The sequence below is a fragment of the Lithobates pipiens genome, unplaced genomic scaffold (genome assembly GCF_037356315.1).
Source record: "Lithobates pipiens isolate NorthernLeopardFrog02 unplaced genomic scaffold, aLitPip1_a1.2 Scaffold_18, whole genome shotgun sequence".
In the NCBI taxonomy this organism is placed as follows: domain Eukaryota; kingdom Metazoa; phylum Chordata; class Amphibia; order Anura; family Ranidae; genus Lithobates; species Lithobates pipiens.
In genome coordinates, this window is record NW_027507758.1 from 623,358,274 (window position 1) to 623,374,391 (window position 16,118).

The 16,118-nt window shown below is 48.5% G+C and overlaps 1 protein-coding gene across 1 annotated transcript in view; it reads left to right on the forward strand.

Annotated features, from left to right (window-relative positions):
- LOC143986863 (uncharacterized) overlaps nt 1–12,303 on the forward strand; it is a 32,213-nt gene extending 19,910 nt beyond the window's left edge. The window contains exons 7-11 of the mRNA XM_077485269.1: nt 6,418–6,738; nt 7,937–8,065; nt 8,266–8,400; nt 8,489–8,612; nt 11,152–12,303. Coding sequence (XP_077341395.1) covers nt 6,418–6,738; nt 7,937–8,065; nt 8,266–8,400; nt 8,489–8,612; nt 11,152–11,996 — 1,554 coding nt within the window. The 3' untranslated portion in view covers nt 11,997–12,303. The remainder of the gene's footprint in view (nt 1–6,417; nt 6,739–7,936; nt 8,066–8,265; nt 8,401–8,488; nt 8,613–11,151) is intronic.
- The last annotated feature ends 3,815 nt before the right edge of the window (nt 12,304–16,118 follow it).

Below are 16,118 nucleotides of genomic sequence, written 5' to 3' on the forward strand. Positions count from 1 at the left end.
TACATCTGTGTCCCCAGCGGAGCCCTTTCATGCATCTGTGTCCCCAGCAGAGTCTGTCCTTACATCTGTGTCCCCAGCGAATCCCCTCCATAAATCTGTGTCCCCAGAAGAACCCCTCCTTACATCTGTGTCCCCAGCAGAGCCCCTCCTTACATCTGTGTCCCCAGCGGAGTCCCTACTTACATCTGTGTCCCCAGTAGAGCCCCTCCATATATCTGTGTCCTCAGCGGAGTCCTTCCTTACATCTGTGTCCCCATTGGAGCCCCTGCTTACATCTGTGTCCCCAGCAGAGACTGTCATTACATCTGTGTCCCCAACTGAGCCCCTCCATACATCTGTATCCCCAGCGAAGCCCCCTCCTTACATCTGTGTCCCCAGTGGAGCCTCTTCTTACATCTGTGTCCCCAGTGGAGTCCATCCTTACATCTGTGTCCCCAGCGGAGCCCCTCCATACACCTTTGTCCCCAGTGGAGCCTCTTCTTACATCTGTGTCCCCAGCGGAGTCCATCCTTACATCTGTGTACCCAGCGGAGCCCCTCCTTACATTTGTGTCCCTAGCGGACCACTTCCTTACATCTGTATCCTAGGCGGAGCCCCTCCATACATCTGGGTCCCCAGCGGAGTCCATCCTTATATCTCTGTCCCCAGTAGAGCCCCTCCATACATCTGTGTCTCCAGTGGAGCCCGTCCTTAAATCTGTGTCCCCAGTGGAGCCCCTCCATATATCTGTGTCCCCAACGGAGTCTATCCTTACATCAGTGTCCCCAGCGGAGCCCCTCCTTACATCTGTGTCCCTGGCAGAGCCCCTCCATACATCTGGGTCCCCAGCGGAGTCCATCCTTATATCTCTGTCCCCAGTAGAGCCCCTCCATACATCTGTGTCCCAAGTGGAGCCCATCCTTAAATCTGTGTCCCCAGTGGAGCCCCTCCATATATCTGTGTCTCCAGCGGAGTCTATCCTTACATCTGTGATCCCAGAAGAGCCCCTCCATACATGTGTGTCCCCAGCGGAGCCACTCCTGACATCTGTGTCCCCAACAGAGCCCCTCCATACATCTGTGTCCCCAGCACAGTCCGTCCTTACATCTGTGTCCCTAGCGCAGCCCCTCCATACATCCGTGTCCCCAGCGTAGCCCCTCCTTACATCTGTGACCCCAGGGGAGCCCATCCTTATATCTGTGTCCCCAGCGGATCCCCTCTTTACATCTGAGTCCCCAGCGGAGCTCCTCCATACATCTGTGTCCCCAGCGGAGACTGTCCTTATATCTGTGTCCCCAGTGGAGCCCCTCCATACACCTTTGTCCACAGCGAAGCTCCTCCTAACGTCTGTGTCCCCAGTGGAGCCTCTTCTTACATCTGTGTCCCCAGCGGAGTCCATCCTTACATCTGTGTACCCAGCGGAGCCCCTCCTTACATTTGTGTCCCTAGCGGACCACTTCCTCACATCTGTATCCTAGGCGGAGCCCCTCCATACATCTGGGTCCCCAGCGGAGTCCATCCTTATATCTCTGTCCCCAGTAGAGCCCCTCCATACATCTGTGTCTCCAGTGGAGCCCGTCCTTAAATCTGTGTCCCCAGTGGAGCCCCTCCATATATCTGTGTCCCCAACGGAGTCTATCCTTACATCAGTGTCCCCAGCGGAGCCCCTCCTTACATCTGTGTCCCTGGCAGAGCCCCTCCATACATCTGGGTCCCCAGCGGAGTCCATCCTTATATCTCTGTCCCCAGTAGAGCCCCTCCATACATCTGTGTCCCAAGTGGAGCCCATCCTTAAATCTGTGTCCCCAGTGGAGCCCCTCCATATATCTGTGTCTCCAGCGGAGTCTATCCTTACATCTGTGATCCCAGAAGAGCCCCTCCATACATGTGTGTCCCCAGCGGAGCCACTTCTGACATCTGTGTCCCCAACAGAGCCCCTCCATACATCTGTGTCCCCAGCACAGTCCGTCCTTACATCTGTGTCCCTAGCGCAGCCCCTCCATACATCCGTGTCCCCAGCGTAGCCCCTCCTTACATCTGTGACCCCAGGGGAGCCCATCCTTATATCTGTGTCCCCAGCGGATCCCCTCTTTACATCTGAGTCCCCAGCGGAGCTCCTCCATACATCTGTGTCCCCAGCGGAGACTGTCCTTATATCTGTGTCCCCAGTGGAGCCCCTCCATACACCTTTGTCCACAGCGAAGCTCCTCCTAACGTCTGTGTCCCCAGTGGAGCCTCTTCTTACATCTGTGTCCCCAGCGGAGTCCATCCTTACATCTGTGTACCCAGCGGAGCCCCTCCTTACATTTGTGTCCCTAGCGGACCACTTCCTTACATCTGTATCCTAGGCGGAGCCCCTCCATACATCTGGGTCCCCAGCGGAGTCCATCCTTATATCTCTGTCCCGAGTAGAGCCCCTCCATACATCTGTGTCTCCAGTGGAGCCCGTCCTTAAATCTGTGTCCCCAGTGGAGCCCCTCCATATATCTGTGTCCCCAACGGAGTCTATCCTTACATCAGTGTCCCCAGCGGAGCCCCTCCTTACATCTGTGTCCCCAGCGGATCCCCTCTTTACATCTGAGTCCCCAGCGGAGCTCTTCCATACATCTGTGTCCCCAGCGGAGACTGTCCTTATATCTGTGTCCCCAGTGGAGCCCCTCCATACACCTTTGTCCACAGCGAAGCTCCTCCTAACGTCTGTGTCCCCAGTGGAGCCTCTTCTTACATCTGTGTCCCCAGCGGAGTCCATCCTTACATCTGTGTACCCAGCGGAGCCCCTCTTTACATTTGTGTTCCCAGCGGACCACTTCCATACATCTATGTCCCCAGCGGAGCCCCACCTTACATCTGTGTCCCCAGCAGAGCCCCTCCTTACATCTGTGTCCCTGGCGGAGCCCCTCCATACATCTGGGTCCCCAGCAGAGTCCATCCTTATATCTCTGTCCCCAGTAGCGCCCCTCCATACATCTGTGTCCCCAGTGGAGCCCGTCCTTAAATCTGTGTCCCCAGTGGAGCCCCTCCATATATCTGTGTCCCTAGTAGAGTCTATCCTTACATCTGTGTCCCCAGCAGAGCCCCTCCATACATCTGGGTCCCCAGCAGAGTCCATCCTTATATCTCTGTCCCCAGTAGAGCCCCTCCATACATCTGTGTCTCCAGTGGAGCCCGTCCTTAAATCTGTGTCCCCAGTGGAGCCCCTCCATATAACGGAGTCTATCCTTACATCAGTGTCCCCAGCGGAGCCCCTCCTTACATCTGTGTCCCTGGCGGAGCCCCTCCATACATCTGGGTCCCCAGCGGAGTCCATCCTTATATCTCTGTCCCCAGTAGAGCCCCTCCATACATCTGTGTCCCCAGTGGAGCCCATCCTTAAATCTGTGTCCCCAGTGGAGCCCCTCCATATATCTGTGTCTCCAGTGGAGTCTATCCTTACATCTGTGTTCCCAGCAGAGCCCCTCCATACATGTGTGTCCCCAGCGGAGCCACTCCTGGCATCTGTGTCCCCAACAGAGCCCCTCCATACATCTGTGTCCCCAGCACAGTCCGTCCTTACATCTGTGTCCCTAGCGCAGCCCCTCCATACATCCGTGTCCCCAGCGTAGCCCCTCCTTACATCTGTGACCCCAGAGGAGCCCATCCTTATATCTGTGTCCCCAGCGGATCCCCTCCTTACATCTGGGTCCCCAGCAGAGCTCCTCCATACATCTGTGTCCCCAGCGGAGACTGTCCTTACATCTGTGTCCCCAGCGGAGCCCCTCCATACACCTTTGTCCCCAGCGAAGCCCCTCCTAACATCTGTGTCCCCAGTGGAGCCTCTTTTTACATCTGTGTCCCCAGCGGAGTCCATCCTTACATCTGTGTTCCCAGCGGAGCCCCTCCTTACATCTGTGTCCCTGGCGGAGCCCCTCCATACATCTGGGTCCCCAGCAGAGTCCATCCTTATATCTCTGTCCCCAGTAGCGCCCCTCCATTTACATTTGTGTCTCCAGCGGACCACTTCCATACATCTATGTCCCCAGCGGAGCCCCACCTTACATCTGTGTCCCCAGCGGAGCCCCTCCTTACATCTGTGTCCCTGGCGGAGCCCCTCCATACATCTGGGTCCCCAGCAGAGTCCATCCTTATATCTCTGTCCCCAGTAGCGCCCCTCCATACATCTGTGTCCCCAGTGGAGCCTGTCCTTAAACTGTGTCCCCAGTGGAGCCCCTCCATATATCTGTGTCCCCAGCGGAGTCTATCCTTACATCTGTGTCCCCAGCAGAGCCCCTCCATACATGTGTGTCCCCAGCAGAGCCACTCCTGACATCTGTGTCCCCAACAGAGCCCCTCCATACAACTGTGTCCCCAGCACAGTCCGTCCTTACATATGTGTCCCTAGCACAGCCCCTCCATACATCCGTGTCCTCACTGTAGCCCCTCCTTACATCTTTGATCCCAGGGGAGCCCATCCTTATATCTGTGTCCCCAGCAGATCCCCTCCTTACATCTGTGTCCCTGGCGGAGCCCCTCCATACATCTGGGTCCCCAGCAGAGTCCATCCTTATATCTCTGTCCCCAGTAGCGCCCCTCCATTTACATTTGTGTCTCCAGCGGACCACTTCCATACATCTATGTCCCCAGCGGAGCCCCACCTTACATCTGTGTCCCCAGCGGAGCCCCTCCTTACATCTGTGTCCCTGGCGGAGCCCCTCCATACATCTGGGTCCCCAGCAGAGTCCATCCTTATATCTCTGTCCCCAGTAGCGCCCCTCCATACATCTGTGTCCCCAGTGGAGCCTGTCCTTAAACTGTGTCCCCAGTGGAGCCCCTCCATATATCTGTGTCCCCAGCGGAGTCTATCCTTACATCTGTGTCCCCAGCAGAGCCCCTCCATACATGTGTGTCCCCAGCAGAGCCACTCCTGACATCTGTGTCCCCAACAGAGCCCCTCCATACAACTGTGTCCCCAGCACAGTCCGTCCTTACATATGTGTCCCTAGCACAGCCCCTCCATACATCCGTGTCCTCACTGTAGCCCCTCCTTACATCTTTGATCCCAGGGGAGCCCATCCTTATATCTGTGTCCCCAGCAGATCCCCTCCTTACATCTGAGTCCCCAGCGGAGCTCTTCCATACATCTGTGTCCCCAGCGGAGACTGTCCTTACATTTTTGTCCCCAGCAGAGCCCCTCCATCCATCTGTGTTCCCAGGGGAGCCCCAACTTACATCTGTGTCCCCAGCCGAGCCCCTCCTTACATCTGAGTCCAAAGCAGAGCCCCTCCATACATCTGTGTCCCCAACGGAGTCCCTCCTTACATAAAATCCTCCTTAATTAAATTAAATGGCAGGTGAGCGGAGTTTTATACAGGATATGGACAAAAAATATTGCACAAAGAAAAGGAGGGAGGGAGGACTGGGTTCATCACATGAGGCATAATTCCTATATAAACATGTAGCATCTCAGACATAGTCTAAACTAGTATTATAGCTGGCAGTTGATATTGTTTGAAAACATAATTTCAAAACCAGTTCTTACCAGACCTTATCTATCCTGTGATCATTGTGACAAATGGGACCCTAAAATAAAGATATTCCTCTGTCAGCTATTTTAAAGTTTTAGTCACGTTAACTCTTTCTCACCTTTCACACATGATCGGCTCTTTACAGAGATCGAAGTCACGCTATTTCCTAGCAACACGGTGCGACCCCAATCGCCATGTTGTGCACCCACGTGGGTGCTTGAGAGTGGCCATCCTTGGTGCTGTCATATGACGTCCACCCAGAACCCAATAATTTAATGGCAGGTGGGCGTCAAGTAGTTAAGGCGTGTATTGCGCTCAGAAGGGTTCAGCAGTGTGTTGTGTTCAGAATGCAGGGTTCACCAGTGCGCTACGCTCAGAATGCAGGGTTCACCAGTGCATTGTGCTCAGAATGCGGAGTTCACCAGTGCGTTACACTCACAATGCAGAGTTCAGCAGTGCATTACGCGCAGAATAAATTTAAAAGAAAAATCATTGCAAAAACCAAACTGTAAAAATATGTAGACACAGTGAAAAGGCATATAAACACACTGAAAATGCATTCTAAATGCACTGGAAACCCATGTAATGTACTGCAAATACAGTGAATACACATGAAAATAGACATAAAAAGCTGTCCCATCTCCCCATTCTCACATGCATGTAGGTCACACAAACATGTATGTAGGTCTGGCATGCATATGTAAACGGTGATTGCAGCACAGGTATGACCATGAAAGTCGGTGAGAGCAATAAGTCAAGGACAATAGTTCATGCTACTTCTAAACCTGTAAAAGCGTTTAAAGCATCACCCATGAACAGTTTTAGGTACCGTAGTTCCGATTTCACAGAGGTGCGAAGTTTTAAATCTTGACATGCTTGGTATCCATTTACTCTATGCATCATCTTTTATATTGTTCATTGGTCAAGCAACCCCTAGAAACCTTTGGAAGAACCCTGGCTGAGAAAGGCTGGAATAAGCAGTAATATATTTGTATTCCCCTTGGTGGAAGTGGAGATGACCCCATCTATAAGGATATACAGTTCATACACAGCACAAAACCCAGTTCACACTACGAAATTTTTATTGGGCTGCAGTACCTCTGAACCCCACAAGGTGGTGATCTCACTTCTACCCAGACAGGAAGTCTCTATGGAATACAGAAAGGAAGTGATGTCAGGTATAAATAGGAAGTTCAAGGTGAGAGGTGAGGTGGGAGGAAGTAGAGAGGAGACATTGCTGGAAGTGGCAGCAGAGGAGGTAATAAGATCTTCTTTTCTTTTTACACCCAGTAACTCCCCGTCATGTCCGTCCTCTTCCTCCATAGTCACTGTGATGTCTTTTATCTCCAGCAGATGATGATACACACATCTATAGTGTGGAAACCTAGATTAACCCCTTCAGGGGCAGAACATTTCCTTATTCACAGGACCACAACATTCTCCTCATTTTGGAGATACAGTATATTCTAGTAGTATGATTCTAAACAAACAGAACTGACAATAAACAGACAATGACCATCCTGACCGTACATGGCCTACAAAGGGCAGTTATTATACACAGGCAGCCAATGATGGAGTGCAGGGTTCAGGAGGTTTGGAGCATAGAGCCCCTTATATTGCTGGTCAGGAGGAGGAAAACATTCCCCAGCCTGCCATCAAGAAAATGTTCCATCATTGGTGTCAGAGGGAGGAAAATACTCAGGGTTTTAAGGGAAGTAGAGGAGCTGAGAAGGTACGGAGGCTGAAGGACTTTGGGGCACCTGAGGTTGTAGTTGGGTTGAAGGATTCTAAGAGGGTAATGTAGCTAAAGAACTTTGGGCCCTTGATGAGGATGGAGAGCAGCGGGTCTCTGAGGGAAGAGAAGGGTTGTAGGGCTCAGGAGGAGTCTAAGGTATGGAGGGGGAACTCTTGGCTATGGTGGTCCCCCACCCGCTTTTTCCTTTCAGACCTCCTTACAGAACCCCTGCCAGAAAAGGAAAGCAACCATCACCTTCTTTTTTTTTTTTTTGCAGGTAAAAAAAATGTATATATTATTTTTTGTAGTAGGAGCCTGTAAAGCAGATCTCTGATGCCATGCAGGTCTCCTGCACACTGTCAGTGTATCGGCTTACCCGTACATCCCGTACTTCTTGGGTAAGCCAATACATTGCTGACAGGAAAACTCAATGAGCTACCACAGCACTCCACAGCATCGTGGTAGTTTATTGAGAACTACAAGCCGACAGCCGGATGTCAGAGCTTGTAGTTCATTTGGACACACAGAGCTGTGTATATAAATCACAAGGCCATATGAGCACAGACCCACACGCCCATGTAACATGTTCCCAAAAATGAAATTGTCCTTTTAAATGTACAGCAACCCTCCTATTACCCCCCCCCCCCCCCACATCCACATCCACATCCTATTATTGTGTGGCCAATACCATCCAAATAATTCTTAATTTAATTTATCAAAGTTATCCGTCTACAAGGAGACCTGTATAGATCAAATGACGGCACCAATGAGGATGGAGGAGGACCGGAGTCACATGACTAAGAAGATACTAAACCTCACCCTGGAGATCATCTACCTGCTGACCGGAGAGGTGAGGAGGATTCTGGGAGGTCACATGACATCTCTCTTATCTCTATTAATAAAACACCTACCTGTCTGGTGAGGTGCGGAGGGTTCTGGGAGGTCACATGACATCGCTCTTATTTCTAATAATAAAACACAGACCAGACCAGAGAGGTGAGGAGGAATCTGGGATTCTAAAATGATATTCCTATTGGTTCCTCAATACAGAGATTTCCTCTTGTGAAGTCAGGTGATCATATGACCATCACAGTGCCTCCATGTGACTCCCTAAAACCTGAGAGACACAACATGCAGAAGATTCTAGGAATCACCAAGAAGATGATGGAGCTGCTGACAGGAGAGGTGAGGAGGATTCTGGGAATTGTGGGACATTATCCAGTAACAGACAAGGGATGTGTCTGGATGGTGACTGTATCATTGTGTGTGTCAGGTTCCTATAAGGTGTCAGGATGTCACTGTCTATTTCTCCATGGAGGAGTGGGAGTATTTAGAAGGACACAAGGATCTCTACAAGGACGTCATGATGGACAATCAGCCGCCCCTCACATCACCGGGTAAGAGGAGACTTTATTGTAAAGGAGAGAGCAGTACGGAGGCTCCACCTAGATCCCCCATCATCTGATAAACACATAGAAACAATGTATTCAGTCAGTGTGTGTGTTTCCTACAGATGGATCCAGTAATGGGAACCCACTAGAGCGATGTCCCCGTCCTCTGTATTCCCGGGATTTATGGAGATTCTGGGGTTCAACTGACAGCAAAATGTTGATTTTCACCATAGATATTGCTCAATCTATTCATCTGATGCATGTGCTTTGAATCTTCTACTTTATGTGTCTAGCAAGATCTCTAACAGAACAATTCTCCCAGGGTTACTTACTCTGTTGTTTAGCTGTGCCATGTGGAGGGATATGTCTGTGTACTTGTTGATAATAATGTGATAATATATTGATACATTTGGAACCTTTAACAGAAAGTGATAATGAGGTATAAGTCAAAAGGTCAATGATGGGGGTCTTCAGGATCAGTCCAGTCTTCATCTTGATTACTCCCCCTACATCCTCACTCTCTGACCTCTGGTGGGGCTTAGCCCTGTGATTATTGATGATTGATAAAGGGGGGTGGGGAAAATAATCCTATAATCCGCTCATCACTGTCATTCCTGCAAAAGACAGTTCTCAATGTTTTCTCACTGTCTGACTAAGGTCCATGAATAAAGAAATGATCTGGTAGGAGATCAGAGGACCCATTTACTAGTTACCTTGAGGGGGGAATTGTAAGATCCTCAGAGACAAAGCTGCCTGATGTGGGCGGAGTCCTGGTTTATGGGAACCAATCGGCTCATGTCTAGTAATAATTAGGGATGGGGGAATGGTTTGGCCCAAACATTTCCCTGTTCTGCCATTTGCCAAACACGTGAATTTGCAACGGACACCCTGCAATACACTGAGCTCTGTAGTGGCATTCTGCACCCTGGCTGGACAAAGCTTTGTCCAATCAGGTTGCAGTGTTAGCTGGTTGTTAAGAAGCAGGGCCAGGAAGCTGGCTGCGGTGTCCTTAACAGCTGAGTTTTCCCACTGACAACTGACTAAAAAAAAAAGCGTTGGTGAAAAAAATAAAAGAAAAAAGTGGCATAGGGTCCCACCCAGTCCAGGCCCTTTGGATCTGGTATGGTTTTTAAGGGGAACCCCACGCCAACATTTTCTGAAAGAAATGGCGTGGGGTCCCCCAAACTCCATATCTGATACCTATCCCGGCATGCAGCCTGACAGGTCAGGAAATGGGGGATCGATTGAACCCCCCCACCCCGAACCATACCAGGCTACATGCCCCCAACATGGAGGGGTGGGTGCTTTGGGATAGGGTGGCTCTACCCCCCCCCCACCCCAATGCACCTCATCCCAATGTTGAGGGGGACAAGGGCCTCTTCCCGAAAACCCTGGGCTGTGGTTGTGAGGGTCTGCGGGCAGGTAGCTTATTTGAATCTGGAAGCTCCCAGATCCCGCCCCCCCCAGGTGAATGGGTATCAAGTACATAGTACCCCTACTCATTTACCAAAAAAGTATTCGAAACTAATAACCACATAAGACCATTTTTGACAAATTATTAAAAAAAGAAAAAAACAGTGTTTCTTGATATAAATCCATTGTTAATCATGCCGACGACCCAAAAAATAGAAAAAAAAATAAAAATGCTCTCGCCTGCTGGGTGCCCGCTCCACGCTTTGACATTTCTTATAAAGGCAAGGGGCAGGGCCAACTGGTTATGTCACCTGGTGGCCCCGCCCCTTCTGGCGCTGATCTCCGCCAATACTAGTAAAAAAAAAAAAAATGAAAATACCATAAAAATATTCCATCGTTTGTAGACGTGATAACTTTTGCACAAACCAATCAATATACGCTTATTGGGATTTTTTTTTTTACCAAGAATATGTAGAATACATTTTGGCTTAAATTGATGAAGAAATTGGATTTTTTAAATTTTTAGATTGGATGTGTTTTATAGCAGAAAAGTAAAAAATATAGCTTTTTTTTTTTCTATAGTGTTTTTTTTTTTTTTTCAAAATTGACGGTATTTTTTTGTTTATAGCACGCAAAATAAAAACCGCAGAGGTGATCAAATACCACCAAAAGAAAGCTCTATTTATGGGGAAAAAAAGACAGAAATCTAATTTGGGTACAACGTCGCACAACCGCGCAATTGTCAGTTAAAGTAACGCAGCGCGGTATATCAAAAAATGGGCGTGCGGGGGGTAAATCTTCCGGAGCTGAACTGGTTAAAGGAATTTTTCATTTTCAAGCATAATTAAAATCGCTGCTCCTGGGAAAAAAACAATTGTTTTTTTTCTTTTCCTATTAATAAATGTCCCTCAGGGCAGTACACAGACCCCCCCCCATACCCCTTTTATGTCCAATTATTTGCATATAAGTCTTCAAAATGGGCACTTTTCATTTTTCCTGTTCGGCTTCCCTAGACTTCAATGGGGTTCGCCGTTTGGGTTATAACATTTCCCCTGTTTGGGAGTTCTCCTGCGACCCGAACGGGGGGGTGTTCGGCCCACCCCTAGTAATAATGTTTTTATTTCTATTTTAGTAGATGGACGGGAGATGAGGAAAACCTCAGAGGATTGTCTCACTTTGTCTCCAGACTGTAAAGTAGAAGATGAGGACATCACACAGTATAGTCCAGGAGAAAACCCGACTACCTCAAATGTCCATCCAGCACCACACAGTGTAGATGGACCATCGTATTCCTCTTATCCTGAGGAACCTCAGACTGTGAGGGACGGTGCCGTCCTTCCAACAGAGAAGAGGTTTTCCTGTACTGAGTGTGGGAAGTGTTTTCGTTTTAAATGCAGATTTATTGCTCATAAACAATCTCATACGGGTGAGAAGGAGTATTCCTGTCCTGAGTGCGGGAAGGGCTTCTGTTCTAAGTTCCATCTTAATAGGCATAAAAAATCTCATACAGGTGAGAAGCCGTATTCATGTCCTGAGTGCGGGAAATGTTTTTTGTTGAAGTCCGATCTTCACAGACATCAGAAATTGCACACAGGTGAGAAGCCGTATTCCTGTCCTGAGTGCGGAAAATGTTTTTCAGAAAAGTCCAGTCTTTACAAACATCAGCGATCTCACACAGGGGAGAAGCCACTTTCCTGTTCTGAGTGCGGGAAATGTTTTTCAGAGAAGTCCAATCTTCGCAGACATGAGAGATTGCACACAGGTGACAAGCCATATTTCTGTATTGAATGCGGGAAATGTTTTATACGAAAATCAATACTTGTTCAACATCAGAGAACTCACACGGGGGAAAAGCCATATTCCTGTCCTGAGTGCGGGAAATGTTTTTCAAGGAAGTCGCATCTTTCCAGTCATCAAAGAACTCACATGGGGAGAAACCACTTTCCTGTCCTGAGTGAGGGAATTGTTCCTCACTGAAGTCCTGTCTTTCTGTACAACCAATATGGGTTTTTCTCTGTCCGATATTTACCGATTTTTTTTTTTTTTTTTTTTCCCTTTCATTTCATAAAATCGAACGGTAAAGTTAAATAATAAAGAAGGGAAACAGAAAATTGCTTAAATTAAGCATTTTTAAACAACAGAAGTACAAAACAAGCCTCCAATCAGTGCACTTGTATGTAATTTAGATAAAAAGCAACTATGTACAGTATCTCACAACAGTAAGTACACTCCTCACATTTTTGTAAATTATTTTATATTTTTTCATATGACAACACTGAAGAAATGACACTTGTCTACAATGTAAAGTAATGAGTGTACAGCTTGTATAACAGTGTAAATTTGCTGTCCCCTCAAAATAACTCAACACATAGCCAATAATGTCTAAACTGCTAGCAACAAAAGTGAGTACACCCTTAAGTGAAAATGTCCAGATTGGGCTCAAAGTGTCAATATTTTGTGCGGCCGCCATTATTTTCCAGCACTGCCTTAACCCTCTTGGGCATGGAGTTCACCAGAGTTTCACAGGTTGCCACTGGACTCCTCTTCCACTCCTCCATGATGACATCACGGAGCTGGTGGATGTTAGAGACCTTGCGCTCCTCCACCTTCCATTTGAGGATGCCCCACAGATGCTCAATAGGGTTTAGGTTGGGAGACATGCTTGGCCAGTCCATCACCTTTACCCTCAGCTTCTTGAGCAAGGCAGTGGTCTTCTTGGAGGTGTGTTTGGGGTCATTATGTTATCATGATCATACTCTGCTTCATTTTTTCACAGTACATGTTGGCATTCATGGTTCTCTCAATGAACTGTAGTGCCGGCAGCACTCATGCAGCCCCAAACCATGACACTCCCACCACTATGCTTGACTGTAGACAAGACAAACTTGTCTTTGTACTCCTCACCTGGTTACCTCTGCACATGCTTGACACCATCTGAACCAAATAAGTTTATCTTGGTCTCATCAGGCCACAGGACATGGTTCAAGTAATCCATATCCTTAATCTGCGTGTCTTTAGCAAACTGTATGCAGGCTTTCTTGTGCATCATCTTTAGAAGAGGCTTCTTCTTGGACGACAGCCATGCAGACATATTTGATGCAGTGTGCGGCGTATGGTCTGAGCACTTACAGGCTGACCTCCCCAACCCTTCAACCTTGGCAGCAATGCTGGCTGCACCCATACGTCTATTTCCTAAAGACAACCTCTGGATATGACGCTGAGCACGTGCACTTAACTTCTTTGGTCAATTCTGAGTGCAACCTGTCCTGTTAAACCACTGTATGGTCTTGGCCACCATGCTGCAGCTCAGTTTCAGGGTCTTGGCAATCTTCTTATAGCCTAGGCCATCTTTATGTAGAGCAACAATTATTTTTTTCAGATCCTCAGAGAGTTCTTTGCCACAAGGTACCATGTTGAACTTCCAGTGACCAGTATAAGAGAGTGAGAGAGATAACACTAAATTTAACACACCTGCTCCCCATTCACACCCGAGACCTTGTAACACTAACAAGTCACATGACACCGGGGAGGGAAACTGGCTAATTTGGCCCAATTTGGACATTTTCACTTAGGGGTGTACTGACTTTTGTTCCCGTGGGTTTAGACATTATTGGCTGTGTGTTGAGTTATTGTGAGGGGACAGCAAATTTGCGCTGTTATACAAGCTGTACACTCACTACTTTACATTGTAGCAAAGTGTCATTTCTTCAGTGTAGTCACATGAAAAGTGTAATAAAATATTTACAAAAATGTGAGGGGTGTACTCACTTTTGTGAGATACTGCATCTTAAAAATACACAAAAACAGGTGAGGAACAAAGAGAGCCTTGACTGATGGGTGCATGGCCAGGTGCCGGACAAGGGGAAAGATTGGTTGAAACATGGGGATGGGATGGGCCTGAGCTCAGGGAATGTGTGCCCCAGGGAATTCTGGGCTTTCCAAAGAGTCGATTGGAAGAGTTGCCCACCCTCCTGCCCCCTTTTTTCCTCTGTTATAGTATGTCACAGCTTGTTGCGGCCTCTTGACCTTGCCATAAGTTGAAGTTGCTGTAATGGGCTATGCCCTTGATGGGAAAATTGGAAGTAGGCTGTCTGTCCAGCACTTATGGTAAGGACAGGCTCTACTTCCCTCTTTTGGTTGAGTGCTCACAGTACGACTGTGACTGGCACTGGTTAAGTATGTGTCACCTGTTATGTGTTGGATTTAATAAAGCTGTGGCCTTGCTTTTCCAACCTAATGGTTCTACGAGTCTTATTTAATGGGGTAAAGGGCAAGGGTGGTGAGGGATTTGATCCCATTGTGTTACATTAATTGGGAGCTAGGCCCATTGAGCCTCAACAGTCATGGCCGTTACTGGGGTAAGTTTGTAAACAATACAAAAGTGCACATTATCTTTAGTTTTGGGCTTTTAGCTTCAGTTCTAGTCCCGGATTCTCTTCTTCACCCGCATCCATTACTTAAAAGTCCTCTTCGTACTCCCAATCTCACTGAATACTCCTTCACTGGGAACAGAAGAGGCAGGTGGACAGACATTTTCTTGCCAGTGGTGCAAGGTGGCACAGTTGGAATGCAATCTGTTTCCACCATTCCAGTGGCAGACCAGTCCATCTGTCTATCAGTGGCTGACGGAGGTACTTTTCCAACTGCTCATCACTCTCTTCAGCAGGAGTTCCATGAGCCCCCAAAAATGTCTGCATACATTTTCTTAGGAAGACCAGAGGGACTGGGTTCCTCCTCTTCTACCCTTGGCCTTGTCCATTTTCATTCTGGTCCTTCGTCTCCACTGGTGGCTCTTTTTTGTTGTTCAGACACAATCGCATGCTCTTCTTGCAGCCAAAAACTTGTGTCCCCTGCAAATACATTACCCTTGTACCGAGGATCAAGCAGTGTTGCCAGCACCAAACATTTGGGATCCTCCATCTTTGAAAATCATCTCTCCACACTTTGTGTTTTGATCTCCCTTGAGGTGTGACCGTTTTGCCTGAAGCACCATCTTCAGCACAGCAATGCATGGTATGATGCAGGAGATGGAAGCCTCTGCCTTGCTGATATCCAAAGTCACTTCCTCAATAGGGCCCACTGTAAGTATCAGATTTGAGATGATATCCCCTTGTTCTTCTAGAGGTGTAGTAAACTTGCCATGTTCTGCTATATAGAGATTCGGGGCACGCTTCTGCTCCAGCATCCTCTGCAACATATGTAATATGGAGTTCTAGCGGGTGGGAACATTGTTAATTATGATGTGCTGGGGGGAGGCAAAGATCTTTTTAGATGGCTCCAAAGAAACGACAGGGGCCCTGGCATTCCGTCACTGTGGGGGGGGGGGGGGCGAGACGGGTTGCTATTCACAGGGCCCTGAATGGAGAGTGTGTCTCTCATGTAACGGCAGCACAGAGACACCGGCATTGACAGTTGTATTTCTCACTCCGTATGTCCTCTCTCACACGGGATGACACAGGACACACAGCTGATCTTCTCCCCCCTCCCCTGTCCTGTGTGCTCCGCGACCAGTCAAGTGTGAAGCTAACAAGTTACATTTCCCACGGAGCACACAGGAGGGGGGAGAAGGGGGAGAAGATCAGCTGTGTGTCCTGTGTCATCCCATGCGAGAGAGGATGGATGGAGTGGGAAATAAAACTGTAAATTCCGGTGTCTCTGTACTACTGTTACATGAGAGACACGCTCTCTGCTCAGGGCCGTGCTGTCCTGAGAAGACAGAGGACTCTGATGGGCACTGACAGAGGGCACTGATAGAAGGTACTGATAGGGGACGCTGATAGAAGGCACGGATAGGGGACGCTGATAGGGGCACCGATGGGAGGGACTGATGGGATTTACTGATGAGCAGTGAAGGGAGGCACTGATGGGGGGCACTGAAAAGGAACTAGGGAGCACCGAGAAGGCACTAAGGGGGAACCGATGGGAGGCACTGGTGGACACTGATAGGATTTACTGATGGGCACTGAAGGGAGGCATTGATAGGAGGCACTCAAAAGGTACTAGGGGGCACTGATGGGAGGCACTGGTGGACACTGATAGGCACTGATGAGCACTGATAGGAGGCACTGATAGGATTTACTGATGAGCACTGATAGGAGG